This window comes from Sus scrofa, chromosome 2 (assembly GCF_000003025.6).
Source record: "Sus scrofa isolate TJ Tabasco breed Duroc chromosome 2, Sscrofa11.1, whole genome shotgun sequence".
Lineage (NCBI taxonomy): Eukaryota > Metazoa > Chordata > Mammalia > Artiodactyla > Suidae > Sus > Sus scrofa.
The window spans coordinates 72,735,009-72,761,687 of NC_010444.4; the positions used below are offsets into that span (position 1 = coordinate 72,735,009).

The 26,679-nt window shown below is 48.2% G+C and overlaps 1 protein-coding gene across 2 annotated transcripts in view; it reads left to right on the forward strand.

The window, feature by feature from the left end:
• Positions 1 to 26,679, forward strand: part of ACER1 (alkaline ceramidase 1) — a 62,872-nt gene that overhangs the window by 30,406 nt on the left and 5,787 nt on the right. Inside the window, exons 1-3 of one of the 2 annotated variants that reach the window (XM_003354020.3) lie at positions 8,867 to 8,959; positions 25,737 to 25,851; positions 25,938 to 26,079. In XM_003354020.3, the coding sequence (XP_003354068.1) occupies positions 8,867 to 8,959; positions 25,737 to 25,851; positions 25,938 to 26,079 (350 nt within the window). Of the gene's footprint in view, positions 1 to 8,866; positions 8,960 to 25,736; positions 25,852 to 25,937; positions 26,080 to 26,679 lie in introns of those variants that run through there. The other variant, XM_021083989.1, reaches the window with a different exon arrangement.

Sequence of the window (26,679 nt, forward strand, 5' to 3'; positions counted from 1 at the left end):
TTCATGATATTCCAGTGTTTTGGCATGGCTAGCAGGGCTGCTCTGAATAATCTTGTAAAAAATCCTGGATCCATGAGTGAGAGATCCTCAAGGGGACGTAAATCTGGGAGGGGAATTCCCAGTTGTAGGCTTTGTTCATTTTTAACTTTATTGGATGTGTCATGACGTTTCAAGCTCCCTTTCCATGGGGCAGAGTTGTTCTTGGGGAGCAGCTGCTGTACCAGAGACTACATTTCCCAGCTTCCCTTGTAGCTGGTTGAGGTCATGTGACTTGTTTTGACCAATAGATAATAGCCCAAAGTGAGGTGCGGCTTTCTAGGCTGAGATGATTAAGGATGTGGTATGTCTTCCATATACTGCCCTTTTCTGCTAGAGCCAAAAGCTTCAACATGTGGGTGGAAGCCACATGTTGGGAATAGGGACAAAACAGATGGAAGGACCACTTGACGGACAGCCTTCCACGGTAGAAGCCCACACTCAGTGAATTAGACCTACCCTGCCCAGTAATATACAAGACAATGTCAAATTGTTTTCCAAAGTGGTTGATTACCTCACATCAGTGAGGAATGAGCATCTCCTTGCTTCTCATCCTCACCACTATTTTTAATTTGCCAACTTAAAAAAAAAAAAAAAGGCTTTTTGGAGTTCCCTGGTAGACTAGCAGATTAAGGATCTGGTGTTGTCACCAGTGGCTCAGGTTCAGTCCCTGGCCTGGGGACTTCTGCATGCCATGGGCACACCCTCCAAAACCCCCAACTTTTTATTTTGAAATATTTCTTTCTTTCTTTCTTTCTTTTTTGCTATTTTAGGGCCACACCTGTTGCATATGGGGGTTCCCAGGCTAGGGGTCTAATTGGAGCTGTGCCAGCCTATGCCACAGCCACAGCAACGCCAGATCCGAGCTGTGTCTGTGACCTACCTCACAGCTCAGGACAACGCTGGATCCTTAACACACTGAGGGAGACCAGGGATCAAACCCACATCCTCATAGATCCTAACCGCTGGCTCATAAACATTTCTATTTTTTTTTTTTTGGTCTTTTTGCTATTTCTTGGGCTGCTCCCACGGCATATGGAGGTTCCCAGGCTAGGGGTCGAATCAGAGTTGCAGCCACTGACCTATGCCAGAGCCACAGCAACGCGGGATCCGAGCCGCGTCTGCAACCTACACCACAGCTCACGGCAACACCGGATCGTTGACCCACTGAGCAAGGGCAGGGACCGAACCCACAACCTCATGGTTCCTAGTCGGATTCGTTAACCACTGCACCACAATGGGAACTCCCTAAAACATTTCTATTGCAACAGAAAAGTTGTAAGAAGAACTGCCATGTACCTTTCACCCGAATTTATCAATCGCTAACATTTTGCCATATCCCCCTGGTCCCCACACCTGTTTTTGCAGGACAATTTCAGAACAAGTTGTTGGACATCATGTCCCTTCTCCTCCAAAATTTTTAAGCATGTATCTCCGAAGAACTAGGACACTCTCTTACATAACCACAATTCATTTATCAAGTTCAAAAATTTTACACTGATATAATTCTATTATTTATTTATTTATTTTATTATTATTATTATTTTGTCTTTTTGCCTTTTCTAGGGCCGCTCCCGTGGCATATGGAGGTTCCCAGGCTAGGGGTCGAATCGGAGCTGTAGCCGCCGGCCTATGCCAGAGCCACAGCAATGCCAGATCTGAGCCGAAGACCTACACCACAGCTCACGGCAACACTGGATCCTTAACCCACCGAGCGAGGCCAGGGATCAAACCCACAACCCCATGGTTCCTAGTCAGATTCCTTAACCACTGAGCCATGACGGGACTCCCCTAATTCTATTGTTTAATATACAGTCCATATTCAGATTTCACCACTTGCCCAATCATGTCCTTCGTAGCCTTGGGCATTTATAGACTTCAAATTTTTGTCCCTCTGTACCTGTAGCAATGATTTACTTAAACATTGTCTTCAGATGAACTCACTTTTCAAAAACGTAATTATGTACATTTATTGCAGGAGGCAATTTTATATTGCTCCCCTAAATGGAAAGCTGGAAGAGTAACTAGAAAGCAACCACAAAAGCTTATGCTAAGATCGGTATGTTGATTATCTGGATTTTAGTGGTGGTTTCGCAGGTGTGTGTGTATGTCAAGATGTTATCTATTTACATATATATGTGTGTGTGTGTATAATTTTTTTTTTCCTTTTTAGGGCTGCACCCTCCGCATATGGAGATTCCCAGGGTAGGATCAAATCAGAGCTATAGCTGCTGGCCTACACCACAGCCACAGCAATGCCGGATCCAAGCCACATCTTCGACCTATACCACAGCTCACGGCAAGGCCAGATCCCAACCCACTGAGCAAGGCCAGGAATTGAATCCGCAACCTCATGGATACTAGTCGGATTTATTTCCACTGTGCCATGAGGGAAACTCCTCATGTGTCATATTTTAGATTCTGCCTATAAGTAATATCATATGGTATTTGTCTTTCTGTTTTTTAAATTGAAGTGTAGTTGATTTACAATGCTGTCTTAGTTTCTGGTCATACACACACACACACACACACACACACACACACACACACACAGGGGGCTTTATATGTGTGTGTGTGTGTGTGTATTCTTTTCTTTTTTACCAGCTGTGCTCATGAAGTTCCTGAGCCAGGAATCAAACATGCACCACAGCAGTAACAACGCCAGACCCTTAACCTGCTAGGCCACGAGGGAAGTCACTTTTTCATATTCTTTTCCATTGTGGTTTATCACAGGATATTGAATAGAATTCTTGGAGTTCCCGTCGTGGCTCAGTGGTTAACGAATCCGACTAGGAACCATGAGGTTGCGGGTGCGATCCCTGCCCTTGCTCAGTGGGTTAAGGATCCGGCGTTGCCTTTAGCTGCGGTGTAGGTTGCAGACGCGGCTCGGATCCTTAACCCACTGAGCAAGGCCAGGGACCGAACCCGCAACCTTATGGTTCCTAGTTGGATTCGTTAAGCGCTGCGCCACGACAGGAACTCCCTCTTCCTTGTTTTGTCTTTTTAGGGTCCGCACCTGTGGCATATGGAGGTTCCCAGGCTAGGCGTCCAATCGGTGCTTCAGCTGCCAGCCTATACCACAGCCACAGCAACTCGGGATCTGAGCTGAGTCTGTAACCTACACCACAGCTCGCAGCAACGCCGGATCCTTAACCCACTGAGTGAGGCCAAGGATTGAATGTGCGTCCTCATGGATGCTAGTCAAGTTTGTTTCCACTGAGCCATGATGGCAACTCCTCTTTCTTTCTTTACTGTTTTTTTTTTAATTGAAGTATGGATGATTTACAATGTTGTGTTAGTTTCAGGTGTACAGCAAAGTGATTCAGTTATATATATATATGTATACATATGTACGTATATATATATATATAGACACACACACGTATATATATGTTCTTTTTCAGATTCTTTTTCCTTAAAGGTTATTTTAAGATATTGACTGGAGTTCCCTTTGCTGTACATTTGGTCCTTGTTGTTTATTTTAGGTACGGTAGTATATATATGTTAATTCCAAACTCCTAGTTTATCCCTCCCCCAAATGTGCGTTCTTTCAAACCACTGTTTGTGCTCATTTGTGTCACTGGCCACAGAGACTTGTAAGCCCTCCTCCCGGGCCCTGGCCCTTCACACTTGCCCTCCAGCTGAGGGAGGGCACCACCACCTCTGCACCTGCACACCTGTCTGACAGTCCTGTTCCCCCAGTTCACTTGTACAGGGTGCTTTCCCAAACTCTCCAGGCTGGGCTGGGCGTAGGCACCAGTCACCACCTTGCTTCCGGCTGCTAAACCCTTGACCAAGATCCAGGAGAGCAGATCCTGACAGCTGTGCCCTGGCCCAGATTTGACTAGGGAGCCATGGGAGGGGCTGTCTGCTTCCACCTGGACTGGGAGAGGCTGGGCTGGTGGCAGCAGTGGTGTGTGTTTTCTCTCCTGACCACCTGGGGAGGGGACTTGGGGCCAGGGCTATGGCCACAGGTTGGGTTGTCTCTGATCTAGGGAAATAGAGAGCCAGGTCAAGATTTTAATTCCAGCTCCAGAAACTTCTCATCTCCAAATATCTCATCTCTTTCCCATGCCTCCAGAGGATCTCGAAGGTGGCTCTCTGCATCCTTGCAGGGGATGAACATGGAAGCATCTGACATCTTGTGGATGATAAGGATGATGATAATAACAATGATGATAATAATAATAATATTAATAGTAGCCTCTTTTCTTTCAGTGCATGCTGTGGGCTGAGCCCTCAGCATGCACGACCTCAATTGTTCCCAGTTTTTTTTTTTGTTTTTTGCTTTTTTCTTTCATGTGTGTGCGCGTGTGTGTGTGTTTAGGGCAGCACTTGTAGCTTAAAAGTTCCTAGGCTAGGGGTCAGTTAGACCTGTTGCTGCCAGCCTACACCATACCACAGCAATGCAGGATCTGAGCCGCGTCTGCCACCTACACCATAGCTCACAGTAATGCTGGATCCTTAACCCACTGAGTGAGGCCAGGGATTGAACCTTTGTCCTCATGGATACTAGTCAGGTTCGTTACCACTGAGCCGTGATGGGAACCCCTGTTCCCAAGTTTTTGACTTTACCAAGGACCCTCAGGTTTGTCCCATATCCACCTCCCACCTGAACTCTTAAGACACTTTGTCAGATAACACCCCCTTTAAAAACCTAACTCAGGGAGTTCCCATAATGACTCAGCATTAAGGAACCTGACTAGTATTTGTGAGGACAGGTGTTTGATCCCTGGCCTCACTCAGTGGGTTAAGGATCTGGCATTGCCATGAGCGATGGTATAGGTCACAGTCATTGGAGGGATCTGGTGTTGCTGTGGCTGTGGTGTAGGCTGGCAGCTACAGTTCTAATTGACTCCCTAGCCTGGGAACTTCCATATGCTGCGTGTGCAGCCCTTAAAAAAACCCAAAAAACAAAAAAAAAGAGAGTGAGAGGCAAAAAAACCTAACTCAATTACTTTAAAAAAAATTTTGGGGAGTTCCCATCATGAATCAGCGGTTAACAAACCCAACTAGCATCCATGAGGATGTGGGTTCGATCCCTGGCCTCACTCAGTGGGTTAAGGATCCGGCATTACCAAGAGCTGTGGTGTAGGTTGCAGACACGGCTTGGATCCTGCATTGCTGTGGCTCTGGCATAGGCCAGCATCTACAGCTTCGATTGGACCCTTAGCCTGGGAACCTCCCTATGCCACAGGTGCTGCCCTAAAAAGACAAAAAAAAACCCCAAAAAACAAAAAACAAAAAAAACAAAAACACAAAAAAACCCTCCAAAATTGTGGTAAGATACACATAACATGAAACGTACCATCTTAACTATTTGCAAGTCCATGGCTCTGCGGCATTAAGTACATTCACATTATTGTGCAACCATCCCTTCCATCCATCTCCAGAACTTTCCCATCTCCCCAGACTGAAACGCTGTCCCCATGAAACACTGAGTACCCACCCGCCTCCCCCAGCCCCTGGCCCCACCATCTATTTTCTGTCTCTATGGATCTGACTCCTCTAGGGACCTCCTAGAGGAGTGGAATCAGCCAGTGTTTGTCCTTCTGTATCTGGCTTCTCTCACTGAGCATCATGTCCTCACGGTTCATCCATATTGTAGCATGTTTCAGTATGTGCTTCCTTTTTTTTTTTTTTTTTTTTTTTTTTTTTTTGTTGTTGTTGTTGCTATTTCTTGGGCCGCTCCCGCGGCATATGGAGGTTCCCAGGCTAGGGGTTGAATCGGAGCTGTAGCCACTGGCCTACGCCAGAGCCACAGCAACGCGGGATCCGAGCCGCGTCTGCAACCTACACCACAGCTCACGGCAACGCTGGATCGTCAACCCACTGAGCAAGGGCAGGGACCGAACCCGCAACCTCATGGTTCCTAGTCGGATTCGTTAACCACTGCGCCACGACGGGAACTCCATGTGCTTCCTTTTTAAAGTTGAATGATATTCCCTTGGATGGACCACATTTTGTTGATCCATTCATCCTCCAATTAAAAACCTAAATCAATTACTTTTTTGTCTTTTTGCTTTTTTCTAAGGCTGCTCCCTCGGCATATGGAGGTTCCCAGGCTAGGGGTCTAATCGGAGCTGTAGCTGCCAGCCCACACCAGACCACAGCAGTGCCAGATCTGAGTCACGTCTGCAACCTACACCACAGCTCATGGCAACATCGGATCCCCAACCCACTGAGCAGGGCCAGGGATTGAACCCACAACCTCAGGGTTCCTAGTCGGATTCGTTAACCACTGAGCCACGATGAGAACTCCTAAATCAATTACTTTTTTAAAGAAACCTCTTTATATTGGAATGATGATATACTCACAGGAAGCTGCAAAAATGGTACAGAGCCATCTCCTGCATCCTTTACAGAGATTTCGCCAATGGAGCATCTTAAGTAATCATACAGTGTCAAAACCAGGTAATTTACATTGATGTGATCTACAGACCTCATTCAGATTTCAGCAGCAGTTTACATTTATTCATATGTGTGTGTGGCTATGTAATTTCTTCACCTGTATCGATTTATAGAACCAAATCCAGAATTCTGAGGCTTCAGTCAATTTGTTTATTTTTTATTTTTTTTGTCTTTTGTCTTTCCAGGGCTGCACTCGAGGCCAGAGCCACAGCAACACCAGATCCGAGCTGCGTCTGTGACCTACATCGCAGCTTACGGCAACACCGGATCCTTAACCCACTGAGCAAGGCCAGGGATTGAACCTGCAGCCTCGTGGTTCCTATTGGATTCGTTTCTGCTGTGCCACAAGGGGAACTCCCAGTCAATTTATTTTTAAAAAGAAACTTTGTAACCCTGCCATGAATGGAAAGTGGCTATGACAAGCCACAAGGCAAGCTTATTTAAAATAAATACAGTATAGGAGTTCCCTTCATGTCTCAGTGGTTAGCAAACCCCACTAGCATCCACAAGGACATGGGTTCGATCCCTGGCCTCACTCAGTAGGTTAAGGATCTGTCATTGCCATGAGCTGTGGTATAGGTCGCAGGCTCAGCTCGGATCCCACGTTGCAGTGGCTGTGGCATAAGCTGGTGGCTACAACTCCAATTGGACCCCTAGCCTGGGAACCTCCATATGCCTCGGGTGCAGCCCTAAAAATAAATAAATAAATAAATAAAAATAAATAAACGCAATGTAAACAATGTCAAGACAGTCTAGCTGGGTACTCTCGCCTGCTGAAGGGCTTTTTCTCAAACCAAGTGATTAAGTGTTGAGGCATAATCATGTATTAGAATCAACTGAGCTTCTCTCTTAGAACTACTGAGAACTGAAAAGGGCGTGAGGGAGTTCCCCAGTGGTCTAGTCGTTAGGACTCGGCACTGTTGCCGCTGCACGATCCCTGGTCTGGGAACTAAGATCCCACATCAAGATGCTGCATGTGGTCAGCAAGGGGGATGAAAAGGAAAAGAAAAGGGAGTGAATTGTTTGCCACAGAGTTCAGTGATCTGAACGCAGAGGCGCCATCACCAAAAATTGTCTTCCTAGGGAAGCGCCGTGTCAGCTCATTACAGCTTCACAGTAGCCTGGAGAGCCATATTATTATTCCCATCTTACAGGTGAGAGTACCAAGGCTCAGAGAGGTCAATTCATTTGCCCAGGGCTACCCAGCTTAGAAAGGGGAGGGACTCAAAATTCAAACTCAGGCCTGTCTGACTCTCCAACCAGAGACCCCAGACCTGGAACTCCCTAGATTCCTCCTCTCATGGGTGCTCTGAAGGTGGCCCCTGGTGGAAGCTGGGATGCTCTATGCACATCAGGTCTTGTCTGGCCAATAGAAATGGCTTCAGTCCAGCCCCATAGCACAGACAGAAGGATCGAGGCCCTGAAAGAGGTTCCGTTACCAAGAACTTCAAGGGAACTGAGCCAAGTCCGTTGGGGTGGGCGTGCAGCTGTTGGCCCTGATTTGAAAAGCAGCAGCGTGGTGCTTTGAAAGTGTCCAGGTAGTAAAACCTAATGGTTCGGAGTGTAGAGTCTGGACCCTGCCTGTTTTCACATCCTGGTGTCACTACCTAGCATGCTTTGTGTAAATACCTCTGCCCTCTGCTTCAGTCTGTCTGGCTGCAAAGTTGGGATGGCCAGGATACCCATCCCAGTGGGATTATTTAAAATGACTCTTCTGGAGTTCCCTTCATGGCTCAGTGGTTAGCGAACCCAACTAGCATTCATGAGGACTCGGGTTCAATTCCTGGCATTGCTCAGTGGGTTAAGGATCCTGCATTGCTGTGAGCTGTGGTGTAGGTCACAGATGCAGCTTGGGTCCCACGTTGCTGTGGCTGTAGGCCAGTGGCTACAGCTCCGATTCCACCCCTAATCTGGGAACCTCCATATCCCACAGGTGTGGCCCTAAAAAGACTAAATAAATAAATAAATAAATAAATAAAATGACTCTTCTGGTAGTTCCCCAGTGGTTCAGTGGGTGAAGGACCTGATGTTGCTGCTGTGGTGTAGGTTTGATCCCTTGCCCAGGACTTTCTGTATGCCTCAGGCACAGCCAGAGAAAAAACTACCATGCTAAAAACCAGTCCCCTTCACTCCCACTCCTAGGGGGCAAGGATGGGAGAGGTCTCTTCCCCACCCATGCCCACCCTGCCTGGATGGTGCCAGGCCCTCTGCTTACAGCCAGGGCAGCTGCCACCACTACGCAGCCAGCCAGCTAGGCTGTCCTGGCGTAACCAGGGAGCCGTCCAGCAGGTTTTTCCTCTCGGCCTGCCTGCCTGGGGGCAGCCCGCCATCCTCTCCCTGCCTGGGCTGGGCCCAGTTCTTCTAGACTGGAGCCTCTCTCTGCCAGATGCAGCCAGTGGGCAGTGGGTGCTGCAGCAGGATGCCCAGCATCTTCGCCTACCAGAGCTCTGAAGTGGACTGGTGTGAGAGCAACTTCCAGCACTCGGAGCTGGTGGCTGAGTTCTACAACACGGTGAGAGCTGGTCGGGAGGGCTGGCGGCACAGCATCTCCCCCAACGGGGGTTCAAACCCCGGCTCCTCCACGTCCTCCCTGGGAAATCCCGCTTGAGCAATTCACCTCTCTGAACCTCGGTTTGCTCACCTGTTAGACCGGGCCTGCTTGCAAGCTTTCATTTATTAGGTTTTCTCTGTTTGGCATGAGGCTCTGCTGTAGCTTTTATGTTTTTGTTTTGTTTTGTTTTGTTTTGTTTTCTGTGGTAGCTTTTGGAAAAACAGCAGCAACCAGGAGAAAAGCCATCTTGGCCCTCCTGGAGCAGAGGACACAAGTTTGACTCCAGGCATTCACAGCTCAGGGTGTTGGTGCTGTAATGGTAGGCACACAGGCAACCTTAGGGGAGCCCAGAGGCAGCTCTTGAGCTGGTGATGGAGGGGTGGATCGGGGAGGGCTTCCTGGAGGAGGTGGCTGTGTCTGCTTTGTTCTCTGATGTACCACCAGCCCAGAGTGCCCAACTCATCCTGGTTTGTCGTAATTGTCCTGGTTTCAGCATTGTACATCCCATGTCCTGGGAGACCCTTCTGTTCCCAGGCCTAACAGGATGGTTGGTTATCCTTCCCTCAACCCCTGCTGTGGGAACCACATTCGAAGGGCTCAAAAAATCTTGGCTGCCTGAATGGCAATGACATTTAATCAAAGCTTGAAAGATGCAAGCGGCCAAAGACAGGATAGCTGTGCTCTCCCGTGTGGGGTGTTGGGGACATCACAGTGAATCAGGCAGGGTGCTTGCCTCCTGGGAGCTCCTGGGATGGTGGGTGATGAGGCAGCATCTTCGCTCTGTGCCCTGTACATAGTATGTGCTCAGTAAATGGTGAGCCTGCAGGTGTGCGAATAATGACATTTACTGAGCGCCAAGCATCCTCCTAAACGTGTTGCCTGAAAAGCCACATTTAATTTTTTTTTTTTTTTGGTCTTTTTGCCTTTTCTAGGGCCACTCCCACATGGCATATGGAGGTTCCCAGGCTAGGGGTCAAATCAGAGCCGTAGCCACTGGCCTACGCCAGAGCCACAGCAACGCGGGATCCAAGCCACGTCTGCAACCTACACCGCAGCTCACGGCAATGCCGGATCCTTAACCCACTGAGCAAGGCCAGGGATCGAACCCGCAACCTCATGGTTCCTAGTTGGTTTTGTTAACCACTGAGCCACGACGGGAACTCCAAAAGCTGAATTTAATCGGGAGTTAAATGTCATGTATAGATGGTAGAGTTAATCCCATTCTCCAGGTGAAGAAACAGGCATTCAGGGAGGTTGAAGCATATGCCCAGGGTCACCCTGGTACTTAGAGCTGGGATTTGAACTTGGCATGACCAGGAGAGTGTTTCTGGTGGGGAATTCAAGGGAGCTCCGTGCCAAGATACCTGAGTTGCTCTGACTGTTACCTTTCCCTCACCGCTTTCCAGGGCTGGGAGGCAAGGGTTTGGGATTCGAGGGGTCCCTGAAGTTGCCCCAGCTTTCACTTCTCCCGAGTCAGAGACACCCACCCTTCCTGGTCCTCAGTGGCCTCCCCTGTAAAATGGGAGGGGGTTGGAGTTCCCGTCGTGGCTCAGTGGTTAACGAATCCCACTAAGAACCATGAGGTTGTGGGTTCAATCCCTGGCCTTGCTCAGTGGATTAAGGATCCAGTGTTGCTGTGAGCTGTGGTGTAGGTCACAGATGCGGCTCGGATCCGGCGTTGCTGTGGCTGTGGCGAAGGCTGGCAGCTACAGCTCCGATTAGACCCCTAGCCTGGAAACCTCCATATGCCATGGTGGGTGTGGCCCTAGAAAATACAAAAAGACATAAAATGGGAGGGGGCTGAACATGCTGATGCCTGGAGACTGAGAGGAGGGTTTGGGGTTTTCGATCCCTCCTCTCTGCATCCACTAGCAGTCCCTGAAGTCCAGAAACTTCCCTGTCTAGCCCACTCCCCAGGCTGCATGAGATCCAGCCATGTGCTTTCGTGCAGAATCCCCCTCCACCCCGACCTCCTTCAGCCTGTCCCTCCATGCAGAAAACTGGACAGCCTGTAGATACTTGCCAAGGCTGCAGGTCTAAGAACTTACCCTGGTTTTGACACAAATTTTTACATCATCGTAACCCAGTATCTGCCTTTCCAGATACTTATCAAGAAGAATCAAAAGTTTCACCAGACAGTACTTGCCTTTCCCTGGTGGAGACACACATGGATCTCTACTCTTCTACTAAAGAGGCTCTGGTGCAGTTCCTGCTGTGGCGCAATGGGCTTGGCAGCATCTCTGGAGCACTGGGATGCAGTTTATTTTATTTTATTTTTTTTGTCTTTTTGTCATTTTCTTGGGCCGCTCCTGAGGCATATGGAGGTTCCCAGGCTAGGGGTCGAATCGGAGTTGTAGCCACCGGCCTACACCAGAGCCATAGCAACTCGGGATCCAAGCCGTGTCTGTGACCCACACCACAGCTCACAGCAACGCCAGATCCTTAACCCACTGAGCAAGGCCAGGGATCGAACCCACAACCTCATAGTTCCTAGTTGGATTTGTTAACCACTGAGCCATGACGGGAACTCCTGGGATGCAGTTTAGATCCCCCGCCCAGCACAGTGGGTTAAGGATCTGGTGTTGCCGCAGCTGCAGCATAGGTCACAACTGTGGCTCACATCTGATCCCTGGTCCAGGAACTCTGTAGGCCACGGGGCAGCTAAAGAAGAAGGGCTCTGGCAAATAGGTTAGGGCATGAGGAATTGAGTCTGAGTTATGTTATCAAGGCTTTTCCCCAAGACTTTATCCTCCAACATGCTTCTGAGTATCCCAAACCGGCCACCATAGCTAATAAATCAGAGAGTTCAGGGATGGACAAATTTTTTCTGTAAAGGCTGGATAGGTAATAGTTTTGGCTCTTGGGCTATATGGTCTCTGTTGAAACTACTCAACTCTATCCTTGCAGCTGGAAAGCTGCCATAGACCGTATGTAAACAGAAGAGTAAGGTTGAATGTCAAGAAGACTTTATTTGTGGACAGCAAAATCTGAATTTCATGCCATTTTAATGTATCACAAGGTACTGTTCTTCTTTTCATTTCACCATGTTTTAAAAATGTAGGGTGTTTCTGTTGTGGTTCCGCAGGTTAGGAACCCAGCTAGTATCCATGAGGATGTGGGTTCGATCCCTGGCCATGCTCAGTGGGTTAAGGATCTGGAGTTGCTGTGAGCTGTGTTGTTGGTCAGCAGCTGCAGCTTTGGGAACTTACATATGCTGCAGGTGCAGCCCTAAAAAGAAAAAAAAATGTAAAAGATCATTCTTAGCACATGGGCCACACAAAACAAGACAGTGGACAGCAGGTTAAGGATCCAGAGTGGCTGCAGTGGCTTGGATCTCTGTTATATTGTGGGTTTGATCCCTGGCCAGGGAACTTCCATGGGTGCAGCAAAAAAAAAAAAAAAAAAAAAAAAAAAAAAAAAAAAAATTGGCTCTGGAGGCTATAGTCTGCCAGCCGCTGATCTGTATTGTATTTTATTTTTATTATTATTATTATTATTTTTTTTTGTCTTTTGTCTTTTTGTTGTTGTTGTTGTTGTTGTTGTTATTGTTGCTATTTCTTGGGCCACTCCCGAGGCATATGGAGGTTCCCAGGCTAGGGGTCGAATCGGAGATGTAGCCACCGGCCTACGCCAGAGCCACAGCAACGCAGGATCCGAGCCGCGTCTGCAACCTACACCACAGCTCACGGCAATGCCGGATCGTCAACCCACTGAGCAAGGGCAGGGACCGAACCTGCAACCTCATGGTTCCTAGTCGGATTCGTTAACCACTGCGCCACGACGGGAACTCCTTATTTTTATTATTATTTTTTTAAGGGCTGCACCCACAGCATATGGAGGTTCCAGGCTAGGGGTCTAATTGGAGCTGTAGCCGCTGGCTACACCACAGCCACAGCAACGCAGGATCCAAGCCAAGTCTGTGACCTACACCACAGCTCATGGCAATACCAGATCCTTAACCCACTGAGCAAGGCCAGGGCTCGAACCTGCAACCTCATGGTTCCTAGTCAGATTCGTTTCTGGTGCACCATGACAGGAACTCCCGCTCATCTATATTTTTAAAAAATAATAGAAAACAATAAGATTTGTTGTTCTTTTTAGTCTCTCAAATCAGGAATAAAAAAGAGTCAATTTTTAAAAATTAATGTGGGCACACTCACATTTTGCATCTTCCTGTGAGCAAGTTGACACCTTGTGTCAAGACATAAGTGTACAAATAACCATCACCTTGATTTCCTATTTCTAGGAACTTTCACCACAGAGATAATCCCTGTAGCTGGCAAAGTTTGTGTGTAAAGTCATCTCTGAGACATTTGCTATTGAAATAAATAAATGCAAAAATAGAAAGGAAGCCAAATGTTTTCACCAATATATGTCAAAGTACTCTGCAGCTATTTGGAGTTCCTGTCATGGCTCGGCAGTGACAAATCTGACTAGTATCCTTGAGGATGCAGGTTCAAGCCCTGGCCTTACTCAGGGTTAAAGATCTGTCATTGCTGTGAACGTGGTTTAGGTTGCAGACTCAGCTCAGATCCATTGTTTCTGTGGCTATGGTGTAGGCTGGCGGCTACAGCTCCAATTGGACCCCTCGCCTGGGAACCTCCATATGCCATGAGTGTGGCCCTAAAAAAATAATAATTAATTAAAATAAAATAAAAGCGTGCCTTTGATCTAGGTATGTAAATGAAACATGAAATGTAGCAGAAAAACCTTTTTTAATCTGATGACATGGATTTCCTTGTGATTTGCCAAGGAAGAATCTTTTGTTTTCTAGCTGATCTGCTTACAAAACTCTGACGCCTGAAGTTGAGGGAGGCAGAGCTCAGCCCCACATGGTCAGGGTATAGAAGAAGGAAGCACTAGAGGACTCAGCTTAGGTGTTGGGAGGCTTTGTAAAGGAAGGTACCTAGGAGTTGGGTTTTGAAGGATGAATAGGAGCTTACCAAGTCAGGTAAAATTCTGGGAAAGGAAGCAGAAGAAAAGAAAAGGATGTGCCAAGTCCTGGAAGTAAAAGAGGGACAGTCAGTTTGGAAGTTATGTCTCTGTGGCTAAAATATGGGGCGAGATAAAGATAAAGTTTTGAATGCTGAGTTTGAGTGTTTGAATTTCATATTTATTTATTTACTTATTTTTGGCTACAGTGTGCCATGGCTTGATGTGAGAATGATCTCAGTTCTCAGACCAGGGATGGAACCCAGGCCCCACAGTGGTGAAAATACCAAATCCTAACCACTAGACTACCTGGGAACTCCCTGGAATGTTTGAAATTTATCCTGTATTCACTGTTGCACTCATTCATTCAACAAAAATGCTATAAATCAACCTCCTCTGGGTGATCCTGGGGTTCCAGCAAGGCTCAGCATCCCCAGGCTGTGGAGGAGGGTGGCTCAGAATTAGAAATGGACTCTCCCGGAGTTCCCGTCATGGCGCAGTGGTTAACGAACCCAACTAGGAACCATCAGGTTGCGGGTTCGATCCCTGCCCTTGCTCAGTGGGTTAACGATCCAGCGTTGCCGTGAGCTGTGGTGTAGGTTGCAGACGCGCCTCGGATCCAGCCTTGCTGTGGCTCTGGCATAGGCCGGTGGCTACAGCTCCGATTAGACCCCTAACCTGGGAACCTCCATATGCCGCGAAAGTGGCCAAGAAAATGGCAAAAACACAAAAAAAAAAAGAAAAAAAAAATAAATGGACTCTCCCATGGTTAGCTCTTGGCAGAGGGAGAATTGGGGACAGAAGTGGAAGGTGGGAAACCATGGGAATGGGGCATGTGGTCTCTTCTTTTTTCTTTTGTTTCTTTTTGTTTTCTGTTTTTTGGCTTTTTAGGGCTGCACCTGCGACATGTGGAAGTTCCCAGGCTGGGGGTGAATCAGAGCTGCAGCTGCTGGCCTACACCACAGCCACAGCCACAGCCACTCAGAATCCGAGCCACATCTGCAACATACACCACAGCTCATGGCAATACTGGATCCTTAACCCGCTGAGTGAAGCTAGGGATTGAACCTGTATCCTCATGCATACTAGTCAGGTTCATAACCCCTGAGCCACAAAGAGAATGCCTGGCTTCTGCTTGTTGAACGGGGAAGGAACCCCAATGCTTAAAGAATGAATAAGTGTTCTCTAAGGTGTGTGGGGCAATGGAGACGGCATATGCAAAGGTCTTGAGGTAAGAGAGAAAAACCGGTAGTTCGAAGCCAGCTCCCCAGCTGCCTGCCTGAGGGGGAGGGACAGAGGGTGAGAAAAAGGGCTGGTGAGGTTTCCGGGGGCCAGATCAGGAGTGCCAGGCAGAAGAGTGTGTGTGCCATTGTGAGGGCACTGGGGAGCCATGGCTGACTTTGGAGCGTAGGAGTTGATCATGTGGGGGTGGCCAGCACACCTGGTTGCATTTTACAGTCTGGCCTGGAGCCAGGGAAGGGCTCTCCACCAGGAACAGAGGTCAGGGGTGTGGGGGGGCTGGGTCAGGTGGGGCAAGGGAAGGAGTCAAGGTGTGGGCTGCTCCAGTTTGGCACCTATTTGCTTTGCCTGGTGGCCTCCAGGTGTGGCCTCCTTCTGGGCCACTGATAACTTAGGAGCATTTTAAGTGGCTAAGGGAGAAGTTGCAAGGCCCTCTGGCCCTCAGAGGCAATTGTGCTGCTGAATTTCTTCCCTGGAATCCTCCCAAAGTTTCAGAAGCTCCACGTCCCATCCTCTCTAGAAAGCTCCCTCTCAGATGCTCAGATCTGGAACAAAGGGCTGGCACACCTAGTGTTGGAACTACATAGGAAAGGTGTGGGGCGGGGGCAGTGTGGGAGTCTGGAAGGGCGGGTGTTGAAGAGACCAGGAGGTGAGAGCCAGAGGGTGTGCCTCCAGTGGCTCTCCCACCTCTCTTCCAATAGCCCTGGCCTCTGCGGCGTGCTAATAATTCCAGTCCCTCTCTTCCCTGGATGCTGTATGACCCAGGCGGGAGGCCTGCCCCTCTCTGAGTACCTGGCTATGACTGGCAGGTCCTCTGAGCTCTAAATTACACCTCCCTCTTCTGCCTTTCTTCTCCCCAATATGCACAGGAACAGTAATGAATTATGGGGTCCCTCTGGTATGCCAGGTCCCACAGGAAACTAGGACGGCATGGTCCCTGCCCTCGGGGAGGGCAGATGCCATTAACTGGCTAATCACACACATGAAACTGGTGATCATGCCCATGACACATCCCAGGCCCAGACTCAATAGGTCCCTCTGGACTTCTTTTCCCTTTTGAAAAAACAGTCATCTCTGATTCCCATCACCCTCCCTGCTGCTGGCATCCTGGGGCTGATGCTGGGGTCTGCTTCAAAGGACCCTTTCATTTCCCTCTTCATTCATCAGGAGTTGATGGAGCCAGGCATTGTCCCAGCTCTGGGGACACAGCAGTGACCACAGCAAACAAAAACACCTGTTCTCTTGGGGCTGGTGTCCTGGGCAAAGGAGGAGACAGACAAACAAGAGTCAAGGGTATAGGATGCCACTGGGTGGTACATGCTAGGGAAGAAAAATTCATTCATTCCTTTTGCTCAGCAAATGTTTACTGAGTACCTATGCACAAATGGGGCAGATGCGGTGTGCCGGAAAACCTCAACTCACAGGACCATGGAGAGGATGGAACAGCTACTGATGATCCCAAATATCCATCAATGGATAAATACAGTGTGGTCCATCCATATAGTGGAGTATTACTCAGCAATAAAAAAGAGTAAAGGGTACCTTTTGCGGCTCAGCAGTTAACAAACCCGACTAGGATCCACGAGGATTCAGGTTTGAGCCCTGACCTTGTTCAGCGGGTTAAGGATCCGGTGTTGCAGTGAGCTGTGGTGTAGGTCCCAGACAAGGCTTGGATTCTGCATTGCTGTGGCTGTGGTGTAGGCTGGTGGCTACAGCGCCGATTGGACCCCTAGCCTGGGAACCTCCATGTGCCAAAGGTGAGGCCCTAAAAAGCAAAACATAAATAAATAAAGGAGTTCCCACTATGGTGCAGTGGGATCAGCAGTATCTTGGGAATGCTGGGTTACAGGTTCGATCCTTAGCCTGGCACAATGGGTTAAGTTGCCAAAGTTTTGGCTTAAGTCATGACCGCGACTCAGATCTGATCCCTGGCCGGGGAGCTCCATATACTTCAGGGCAGCCAGAAAGATGAAGGAAAAAAAAGAAATAAAGCACTGACACGTGTTACACTGTAAATGGACTTTGAAAACATGATGCTTAGTGGGAGAGGCTGGACCCAAAAGACCACATACTGTCTGATTCTGTCGATATGAAATGTCCAGAACAGGCAAGTCCATAGAGATAGCAGAGACTGGATTCGTGATTGCCAGGGGCTGGGGAAAGGGAGGGGAAAGTGTCTGCTGGTGGATATGGGGTTTCCTTTTGGGGTGATGAAAATGTTCTGGAATTAGCAGTGCCGGTTCCACAATCTTTGAATAGATTAAGACCCACTGACTTGGAGTTCCCGTCATGGCGCAGTGGTTAACAAATCTGACTAGGAACTGTGAGGATGCGGGTTTGATCACTGGCCTTGCTCAGTGGGTTAAGGATCTGGCAATGCTGTGAGCTGTGGTGTAAGTCACAGACTCAGCTCAGATCCTGCGTTGCTGTGGCTGTGGCGTAGGCAGGTGTCTACAGCTCCGATTAGACCCCTAGCCTGGGAACCTCCATATGCCGTGGGTGCAGCCCTAGAAAAAGACAAAAAAAAAGAAGAAGAAGGGCTGAGGTGAGGGGTCAACTCAGGTCAGTCTGTGCCTCTCTTTCTCTCCCTCCTTTCCCTTCTTCCCTCCTTCCAGCCCTAAGGAATCCAACCACATCCACTTACCAGACACCCTGCTGGGTACCAGTGATCAAACAAGCAAAGCCTTCTAGGATAATAATCACTCTGTGGTACAGAGCTGTCACAGTACACATGCCAGGCCCATGTGTGCATTATTGACATGTATTATTTGCATGCATTATTCTCCACAAAAATTTACTGAGCTTCTGCTCTGTGCCAGGCACTGTTCAAGACACCGGGAATTTGCAGCAGTGGACAAAACAGCCAAACTCCCTGGCCTCATGGTACCTGGTTCTCTAACCATCACTGAGACAGTTGGAGACAGGGCCTCTGTTTTATAGAGGAAATCGAGGCACAGAATATCCCCCAAACCCTGACTGGATACCCCATGAAGGCAGAGACTTTGTTTTCAGGCACTGGTAAAGTCCTTGAACACATAGTAGGTACTGAAGGAATGATTGTTAAGTGAATGAATGAATGAATGTGAAGGCACCTGCTGGGGCCAGGACCCAAGGAGTCCCACTCACATGTGTTCAAAGCTCAGGGATGGGCTGATTCTGGCCACGATCCTGGGCTAGTGCCTCACCCGCCTCTCCAAGTCTGGGTGGGGCCAGTGGTTGGGAAATGTGGGGGCCCAGCCCCAGAGGGCAGGGAGGGAGACCCTGGCATCAGGGCGGCCTCTGATGCTATCAGAGACTCTGGAGCCATTTGGAGCCCATTACTCACAGGCATCGCCTATTGCTCTGTCCTCATTCTGCATACTTGGGGCATTATTGAGAACACCTCGCTTCATCCTGCTGGCCACTGAGTTTGGAACATCTGTACCACTAATAAGCCTATTATTATTATCTCCTTCAACAATGACAAGAGCAGCAGTAGCCTTTGCTCTTTTTGAGAGGGACCCATGTCCCTGGCAAGTGGCTTACCTTTCTTTCCTTTCTTTCTTTCTTTCTTTCCTTTCTTTCTCTCTTTTTTTTTTTTTTTTTTTTTTTTTTTGTCTTTTGTCTTTTTTTGTTGTTGTTGTTATTGTTGCTATTTCTTGGGCCGCTTCCGCGGCATATGGAGGTTCCCAGGCTAGGGGTCGAATTGGAGCTGTAGCCACCGGCCTACGCCAGAGGCACAGCAACGCAGGATCCGAGCCGCATCTGCAACCTACACCACAGCTCACGGAAACGCCGGATCGTTAACCCACTGAGCAAGGGCAGGGACCGAACCCGCAACCTCATGGTTCCTAGTCGGATTCGTTAACCACTGCGCCACGATGGGAACTCCTCTCTTTCGCTCTTTCTTTCTCTCTTTCTTTCTCTTTCTTTCTTTCTCTCTTTCTTTCTCTTTCTTTCTTTCTTTCTTTCTTTCTTTCTTTCTTTCTTTCTTTCTTTCTTTCTTTCTTTCTTTCTTTTTCTCCCTTTCTCCCTTTCTCCCTTTCTCTTTCTCTTTCTTTCTCTCTTTCTTCTTTCTTTCTTTTTCTTTTTTCTTCCTCTCCCTCCCTCCCTCCCTCCTTTTCTTTCTTTCTTTCTTTCTTTCTTTCTTTCTTTCTTTCTTTCTTTCTTTCTTTCCTTCTTTCTTTCTTTCTTTCTCTTTCTTATCTTTTTAGTGCCACACCCACAACATATGAAAGTTCCCAGGCTAGGGGTCCAAACAGTGCTGTAGCTGCCAGCCTACACCACAGCCACAGCAATGCCAGATCCGAGCCACATCTTCGGCTTATACCACAGCTCATGGCAATGTCCAATCCTTAACTTACTGAGCGATGCCAGGGCTTGAACCCGCATCCTCGTGGATACTAATTGGGTTCGTTTCTGCTGAGCCATGATGGGAAGTCTGCAAGGTAGCTTTTCAATACCTTGCCTCGTGCATCCCCCCCTAACAGCCTTCCTGGTAGCATTGGTGATCCTCTCCTATTTTACTGGCACAGGAATGGGGGACCCAGAGACATTAGGTCACATGGCCAGAAATCTGGGGAGCCCCCTCTCAATCATTGCCACCTGTCTGGTCCTCCTATCTTTCCAGGTAGGGGGTAAAAGCAAACTTTGGAGTCCCCCAGAGCTGTTCAACCTCAGAGAAATCACTCCACCTCTCTGAGATTCAAGCTCCTCATTGCCAGAGAAGAACTAGAAAGCCTGACTTTGTGGGGTGTGTGAGGATTAAGAAAGTGCATGTGGTGGGGTTCCCGTCGTGGCTCAGTGATTAACGAATCGGACTAGGAACCATGAGGTTGTGGGTGAGATCCCTGGCCTTGCTCAGTGGGTTAAGGATCTGGCGTTGCTGTGAGCTGTGGTGTAGGTCACAGACACGGCTTGGATCCCGAGTTGCTATGGCTCTGGTGTAGGCCGGTGGCTACAACTCCGATTGGACCCCTAGCCTGGGAACCTCCATATGCCACGGGAGCGGCCCTAGAAATGGCAAAAAAGACAAAAAAGAAAAAAAAAAAAAAAGTGTAGATGGTCAGAACATTAGGAAGTAACAGCCACAGCACCTTCTATCCAGAACTTTTCTAGATGCAAAACCCTCTGCCAGTTGTTTTCATGGTGATCCATCTGAGCTGTTTTGAGATCCAGTCAGCAGGAAATATTTATTGAGCACCTACTATATTCTGGTTCCTGAGGTTATAATGTAGGAAGGGGGAAGTCACATTCCCTGTTCTCACAACCAAGTTTAGTGGGAGAGCCAGGCTGTTCCAGAGCAGCTGGATAAGTGCCAGGAAAGTGGGATGGCATGGGGCTCAAAGGAAGGCCGCCTTACCCTGCCTCGGGGGATTGCAAAGGTTTTAGGGAGAAACTGATGCTCAGGCTAAAGGTGAAGTAGTCAGCCTGGCAAAGTGGGGTAAGTGGGAATGAGTACATTCCAGGTAGAGGGAAGAGTATGTACAAACTCCTGGAAGTAAGAGGTAATAATAAACACGGCTCATTCGGAGGAACTGAGTTATTCTTTCCACCCAGATTATAAAATTGAAGATGTAAAAAGGTGAGTTATGGAGGGAATTTATAAGCCATGTTTAAGAGTTTGGATTTTATTTATGGGAGTCACAGAAGTGTTTTAAGTGGAGGCTGGACTTAAGAATTTAAGAGGCTAAATGGCTCAGCATCTTCAGGCATGATTGATTTGCCCAAGGGCTGGCATTTGGTTGTAGGTAGAGGGAGTATCAGATTTGTTTGGGGTTTTGCCCAACTTGCTTATGTCGTTGGTAGGATGGTCGATCAAGGTGGTCCCCCTCCTATGATCAAGGATGGGATGTGGCCCAGGTGGCACTCTCCAGAATTTGAATCTTGAGCTTAGATAGAAGGACCAAACACCGTTTTCATTCATACCCCAAATTGTGCCCTGAAGAGCTTGTCCTTCAGAGGGTCAGAGCTATTCTGGTTTCTGGTTTTCCTTGTCTTTTTCAGTTTTTAATTAATGAGATCACTGTAATGAATGTATATGAATGAATGATTTGATTAGTTAAATAAATAACCCCCACACATGTATATTTATAGTGTAAATTCACCAGAATCATTTTCTGTTGCTTGCTACCAAAGAACCCTAGCTAATAGATCAATGCTGTTGGTTTTGTTGGATTCAAGCAATAGAATTCAAGCTTAAGCAAAAACCAAAAAAGAAAGAAAGAAAGAGAGAAAGGAAGGAAGGAAGGAAGAAAGAAACCAAAGAGAGAGATAGAGAGCGAGAAAGAGTTGGAAAGATAGTGAGATATCTTAAAAAAAATAGAAAGATGAGTTTTTGGGAAAGGCTGGCACCCAGGGTAGGTCTGCAGGATTCAGCAGAAGGACAAATACTGCCCTCAAGTATTTACTTTTTTTCTCAGCCTTGTCTTCTCATGGTGACAAGATGGCTATTTTACCTTAAACATCACAGCACTATCCCAGGCCCTCTTTAGAGAGTTCCCAATGGTGCAACTCAATTTTGGTGACTCCCAGGCTCTGAGTCTGCTCTGAGTGTCAACTTTCCAAAGGAGAAAATCTGCTTTCCCAGTTTGGGATAGGCGTCTATTCCTGTTGGGTAGGGTTTCATGACACAGACTGGGCAAGTCAGTGGGTATCTCTATGTGCTGGGGGAGCCACTGTGGACTGGGTGGCCAAGGTTAAACTGGCCTTGTCCATTGATAAGCATCAAAGACTTTAGCATGGGAAACAAGGACATATGTGGGCCCATGGGCTAGAAAACCAGTTTACCAGGCTGGGTTCTCAAACTGTGACCTTTGAGCTGGTTACACCATCACTCCAGGAGAGCTGTGGGCTTCCCTAGATTCAGGAAGGCTCCTGCCTGGGGAACCTGTACAAGGTGCCCAGGACCTAGGCTGGCAGACCTTGACCTTGTATGGGGTGAATGATTTCCTCACCCCCACCACTGTGCTCTGTAGTTTTTTTGTTTTTGTTTTTGTTTTGTTTTGGTTTTGGGTTTTTTTGTTTGTTTGTTTGTTTGTTTTTTTGGTCTTTTTACCTTTTCTAGGGACCTTTCCTCTGCATATGGAGGTTCTCAGGCCAGGGGTCTAATTGGAGCTCTAGCCACCAGCCTACGCCAGAGCCACAGCAACAGTGGATCTGAGCCTCATCTGCAACCCACACCACAGCTCTTGGCAACGCCGGATCCTTAACCCACTGAGCGAAGCCAGGGATTGAACCTGCAACCTCATGGTTCCTAGTCAGATTCGTTAACCACAGAGCCACGACAGGAACTCCTGCTCTGTAGTTTTGAGTCAGCATCAGTAATACTGGAGTTCTGAGAAATAGCAGAGCACCCTAGTTAATAGGGTACTCTTTCTTTACTTTCTAAGATGGGAGGGACATAGGCAATTGAGAAGACCTTTACGAGGAGAAGATTTTATTGGGGAGGAAATTGTATCATTTAGGGAGCAAGCTGGCTGACCTCCAGTTGTCAGGGTGAAAATGCTTATTTCTGAGCTCATGTGAGATATTCTTTGGGGCCCCAGTATATCTGGAGGAGACTTTGAGGGGCATCAAAATCCCACATCAGCATTTGGGGACTTTGAGCCATTGAAATTATGGTGCAAATATTCTCCTCACAGGAGTTTCCATCATGGTTCAGTGGTTAATGGACCTGACTAGCATCCATGAGGACATGGGTTCATCCCTGGCCTCGCTCAGTGGGTTAAGGATCTGGCATTGCCGTGAGCTGTGGTATAAGTTGCAGACAAGGCTCAGATCCAGAGTTGTTGTGGCTGTGGTGTAGGCTGGCAGCTGTAGCTCTGATTCAACCCCTGGCCTGGAACCTCCATATGCCGCAGGTGCAGCCCTAAAAAGACAAAAAAGGCAAAAACAAAAGTTCTCCTGATAGTAATTGTGTTCATGCGGTGAGAAAGGTCTGGGGATCTTTGGGTCAGTAGTACCAAGAAGCAAGTGGCATTTGCATATGTCACAAATGCAGAGGAGGAAGCCTAGGAGATTGAAGTTACATTCTTAAGTGAGCAGGGGTGCATGTGTCCAGCCCCACACCACTTGGATCCCAAAGCCCATTAATTGGAATGCTTTGGTATCAAACAAAACACCCAACTAAAAACAGCTTACCTAGAACAGACAATATCTTTTTTCTTTTTATTTTTTTTTTTATTTTTTATTTTTTTTGTCTTTTTGCCTTTTCTTGGGCCGCTCCCGTGGCATATGGAGGTTCCCAGGCTAGGGGTCTAATCGGAGCTGTAGCCACTGGCCTACGCCAGAGCCACAGCAACGCTGGATCCGAGCCGCGTCTGCAACCTACACCACAGCTCACGGCAACGCTGGATCGTTAACCCAAGGGCAGGGATCGAACCCGCAACCTCATGGTTCCTAGTCGGATTCGTTAACCACTGCGCCACGACGGGAACTCCCTTTTTTCTTTTTAAATGAAGTTGGAGGTAGATGACTTCAGAGTAGATTAACTCTTCAAGCTGCTTGGTTCTTTCTATCTTTCTTCTCTGCTACTCCTAGAGAGGTGGTTCTCAAAATATTGGATAAGGACCCTTACAATGTAAGCAACTCACATGGGATCTGGTTACAAATCCTGGATTCTCCACTTACTGGCTGGGTGCCCTGGGCTAGACCATATGACCATTCTGAGGATCAGTATCTTCTTCTATAATATGGTCGAGGGCAACTTGTTTGTCAGGGCTGTCTTATTTTATTTTATTTTGTTTTTTTGTCTTTTTGCCATTTCTTGGGCCGTTCCCGTGGCATATGGAAGTCCCCAGGCTAGGGGTCTAATTGGAGCTGTAGCTGCCAACCGACACCAGAGCCACAGCAACTCGGGATCCGAGCCGCATCTGCGACCCACACCACAGCTCACGGCAACACTGGATCCTTAACCCACTGAGCAAGGCCAGGGATCGCACCCGCAACCTCATGGTTCCTAGTCGGATTTGTTAACCACTGCACCACGACGGGAACTCCTGGGCTGTTTTAAGGTTGAGAGAAGATTCTGGGAATAATAAACCTGGCCTGGGCCCAGAACATTGTAACTGCCTAATCATGAGGAGACAAATAACCAATCCATAGAAAATATAGCTGAGCAGTTATGGAGTTCCGAACAAAGTGTAGCTGTACCTGCTGACCTATCCTACCCCAGCCCACAGTAATATTTCCTCTTTGTCTCAGCTAGCGAATGCTGAGAAACAAATCACCCTAAAGTTTAGTGGCTTAAAACAATGACAGCTCTCATTTTGCTTATGAATCAGTAATCTGGCTGGGATTTGGCAGGGACTGTTCATCTCTGTTCCACAAGGCATCCTTTGGTTCGGTTTGAAGCACGGGGAAGGAGACCAGAATCATCAGAAGGTTCATTCACTTATGCGTGTGGCAGCTGGGCTGGGAAGTGTCAAACATCTGGGGACTGAAACAGCTGGGACTCTTCCAGTATCTCTCTTGATCTTTCTGTGGTCTGTCCATGGAGTCTTTCCAGCATGACAGCTTTAAGGGTACCAAAGCTTTAAGTCTTTTTTTTTTTTTTCCTGTGCTTGTGACATTCAGAAGTTCCTGGGCCAGGGATTGAACCCAAAGCCATGCCACAGCCTTAACCAGAGCCACAGTAGTGAAAACACCTGATCCTTAATGCACTGAGCCATGAGGGAATTCCATGTACCCAGTTTTCTTGCATGGTGGCTCAGAGCTCCAATGTCACAGTCTGAGATAGCAGCTGTCAGGTGGAAGCCACTGTGCTTTTTATGACCTAACCTTGGAAGTCACACCCTATCACTTCTGTTTCATGCTGTTTTTTAGAAGCAAGTCACTAGGGTACTGCATTTTTCTTTCCTTGTCTACAAGGCCAAGGCTAACTCCTCATGACCACCACATTTGCATTTCAGTCCACTGGAACTAGAGGGCAAGCCTCAAACTGCTTCTCAAGGACTGACCTAGATGTATAGATTAATTACATTCCTCGCCCTTTTGGCTAAGGGCACAAGGCCACAGTGAGCTGCAAGGAAGCCTGGGAAATGTAGTCTTTTGGGGGGGGTGGCGTACCCACAGCATATGGAGTTTCCCAGTCTCAGGTTGAATCCGAGCTACACACAGCCACAGCAATGCCAGATCTGAGCCGCGTCTGTGACTTACACCACAGCTCACGGCAATGCCGGATCCTTAACCCACTGAGCAAAGCCAGGGATTGAACACGCAACCTCCTGATTCCTAGTCAGACTCGTTTCTGCTGCGCCCCGACAGGAACTCTGGAAACGTCTTTACTTGAGTAGTCATGTGCCCAATTCAAACTTGGGGGATACTGATGCTGAAAGGAAAATGTGGAAGGTTAGTAGATTGTCTTTGCCACACTCATCGAATGAATGAATGAACCCATAGGATAATGGATGCAGTAATGGATCTACTGATAACTGGTTAACTGTTACAATCAGGTGAAAGAATAGTTAGGCTCTGGGTTGATTAACTCCCAGAAGGTGCCAGGTGACCAATTGGGTAATGACTGAGGACAGCCCCCCTCTGCTTCACCTATCTGACAATCCCCTCCCCATATTTTCCCCCTCTCCAGTTCAGCAATGTCACCTTCTTCATCTTTGGACCTCTCATGATGTTTCTGATGCACCCATATGCCCAGAAACGCTCCCGCTACGTCTACGTCGTCTGCACCCTCTTCATGATCATAGGTATATAGGGGTCTGTGACAGCGGGCCGGTTTGGAAGAGGGGAAGGGACAGCTCTCTTGACTGCCTGCCTTTGTCTCTTTTTCCAGGCCTTTTCTCCATGTACTTTCACATGACGCTCAGCTTCCTGGGCCAGATGCTGGACGAGATCGCTATTCTGTGGCTGCTGGCCAGTGGCTACAGCATATGGATGCCCCGCTGCTACTTTCCTGCCTTCCTTGGGGAGAGCAGGTCAGGCAGGGCTGGCCCCCTGTGCATCCTGCTGGAGCCCACCTATCCTCAGCGCCCCCTCCCCAAGCCCTCTTGGGGTCCTTGGAATCCTTCCCTTGACCACCCCAGGACTTTTTCGGGATCCTGCTTGAGCTAACTGTGGACTTCCAGGGACCCCTCCTCTGAGAGTACCTGGAACTCCTGGAAATCCTTCCCTTGTTCTACCTGCTTATTTGGGATTCCTCTCCTGATCCCACCTGGATAGTTGGGACCTTCTCCAAACACTGTCTGAGCCCACCTTGGGGTCCAGGATCCCATTCCTAAGCTTACCTGGGGCCCAGAGGCCTCTCCCCTGAGCCTATCACCTGGGCTCCCTGGAATCTTCCACTGGAGCTTCCTGACCCTCCTTTTTTTGGCTAGAGACCCATCTGACTCTCTCTCCTGACCCTATTTGACCCCCTTGAGCCTTCCAGGACCCCTCTCCTAATAGCCTCTGGGACCCCTATAATTCTTTCCTTAATCCCACCTGACTCCTCCAAATCCCTTACCTGAACTCACCTGGGCCCTGGGACCCTCTTCTAACCTAAGCCCCCTTGAGACCTCCTTGTCAGTCTACCCACT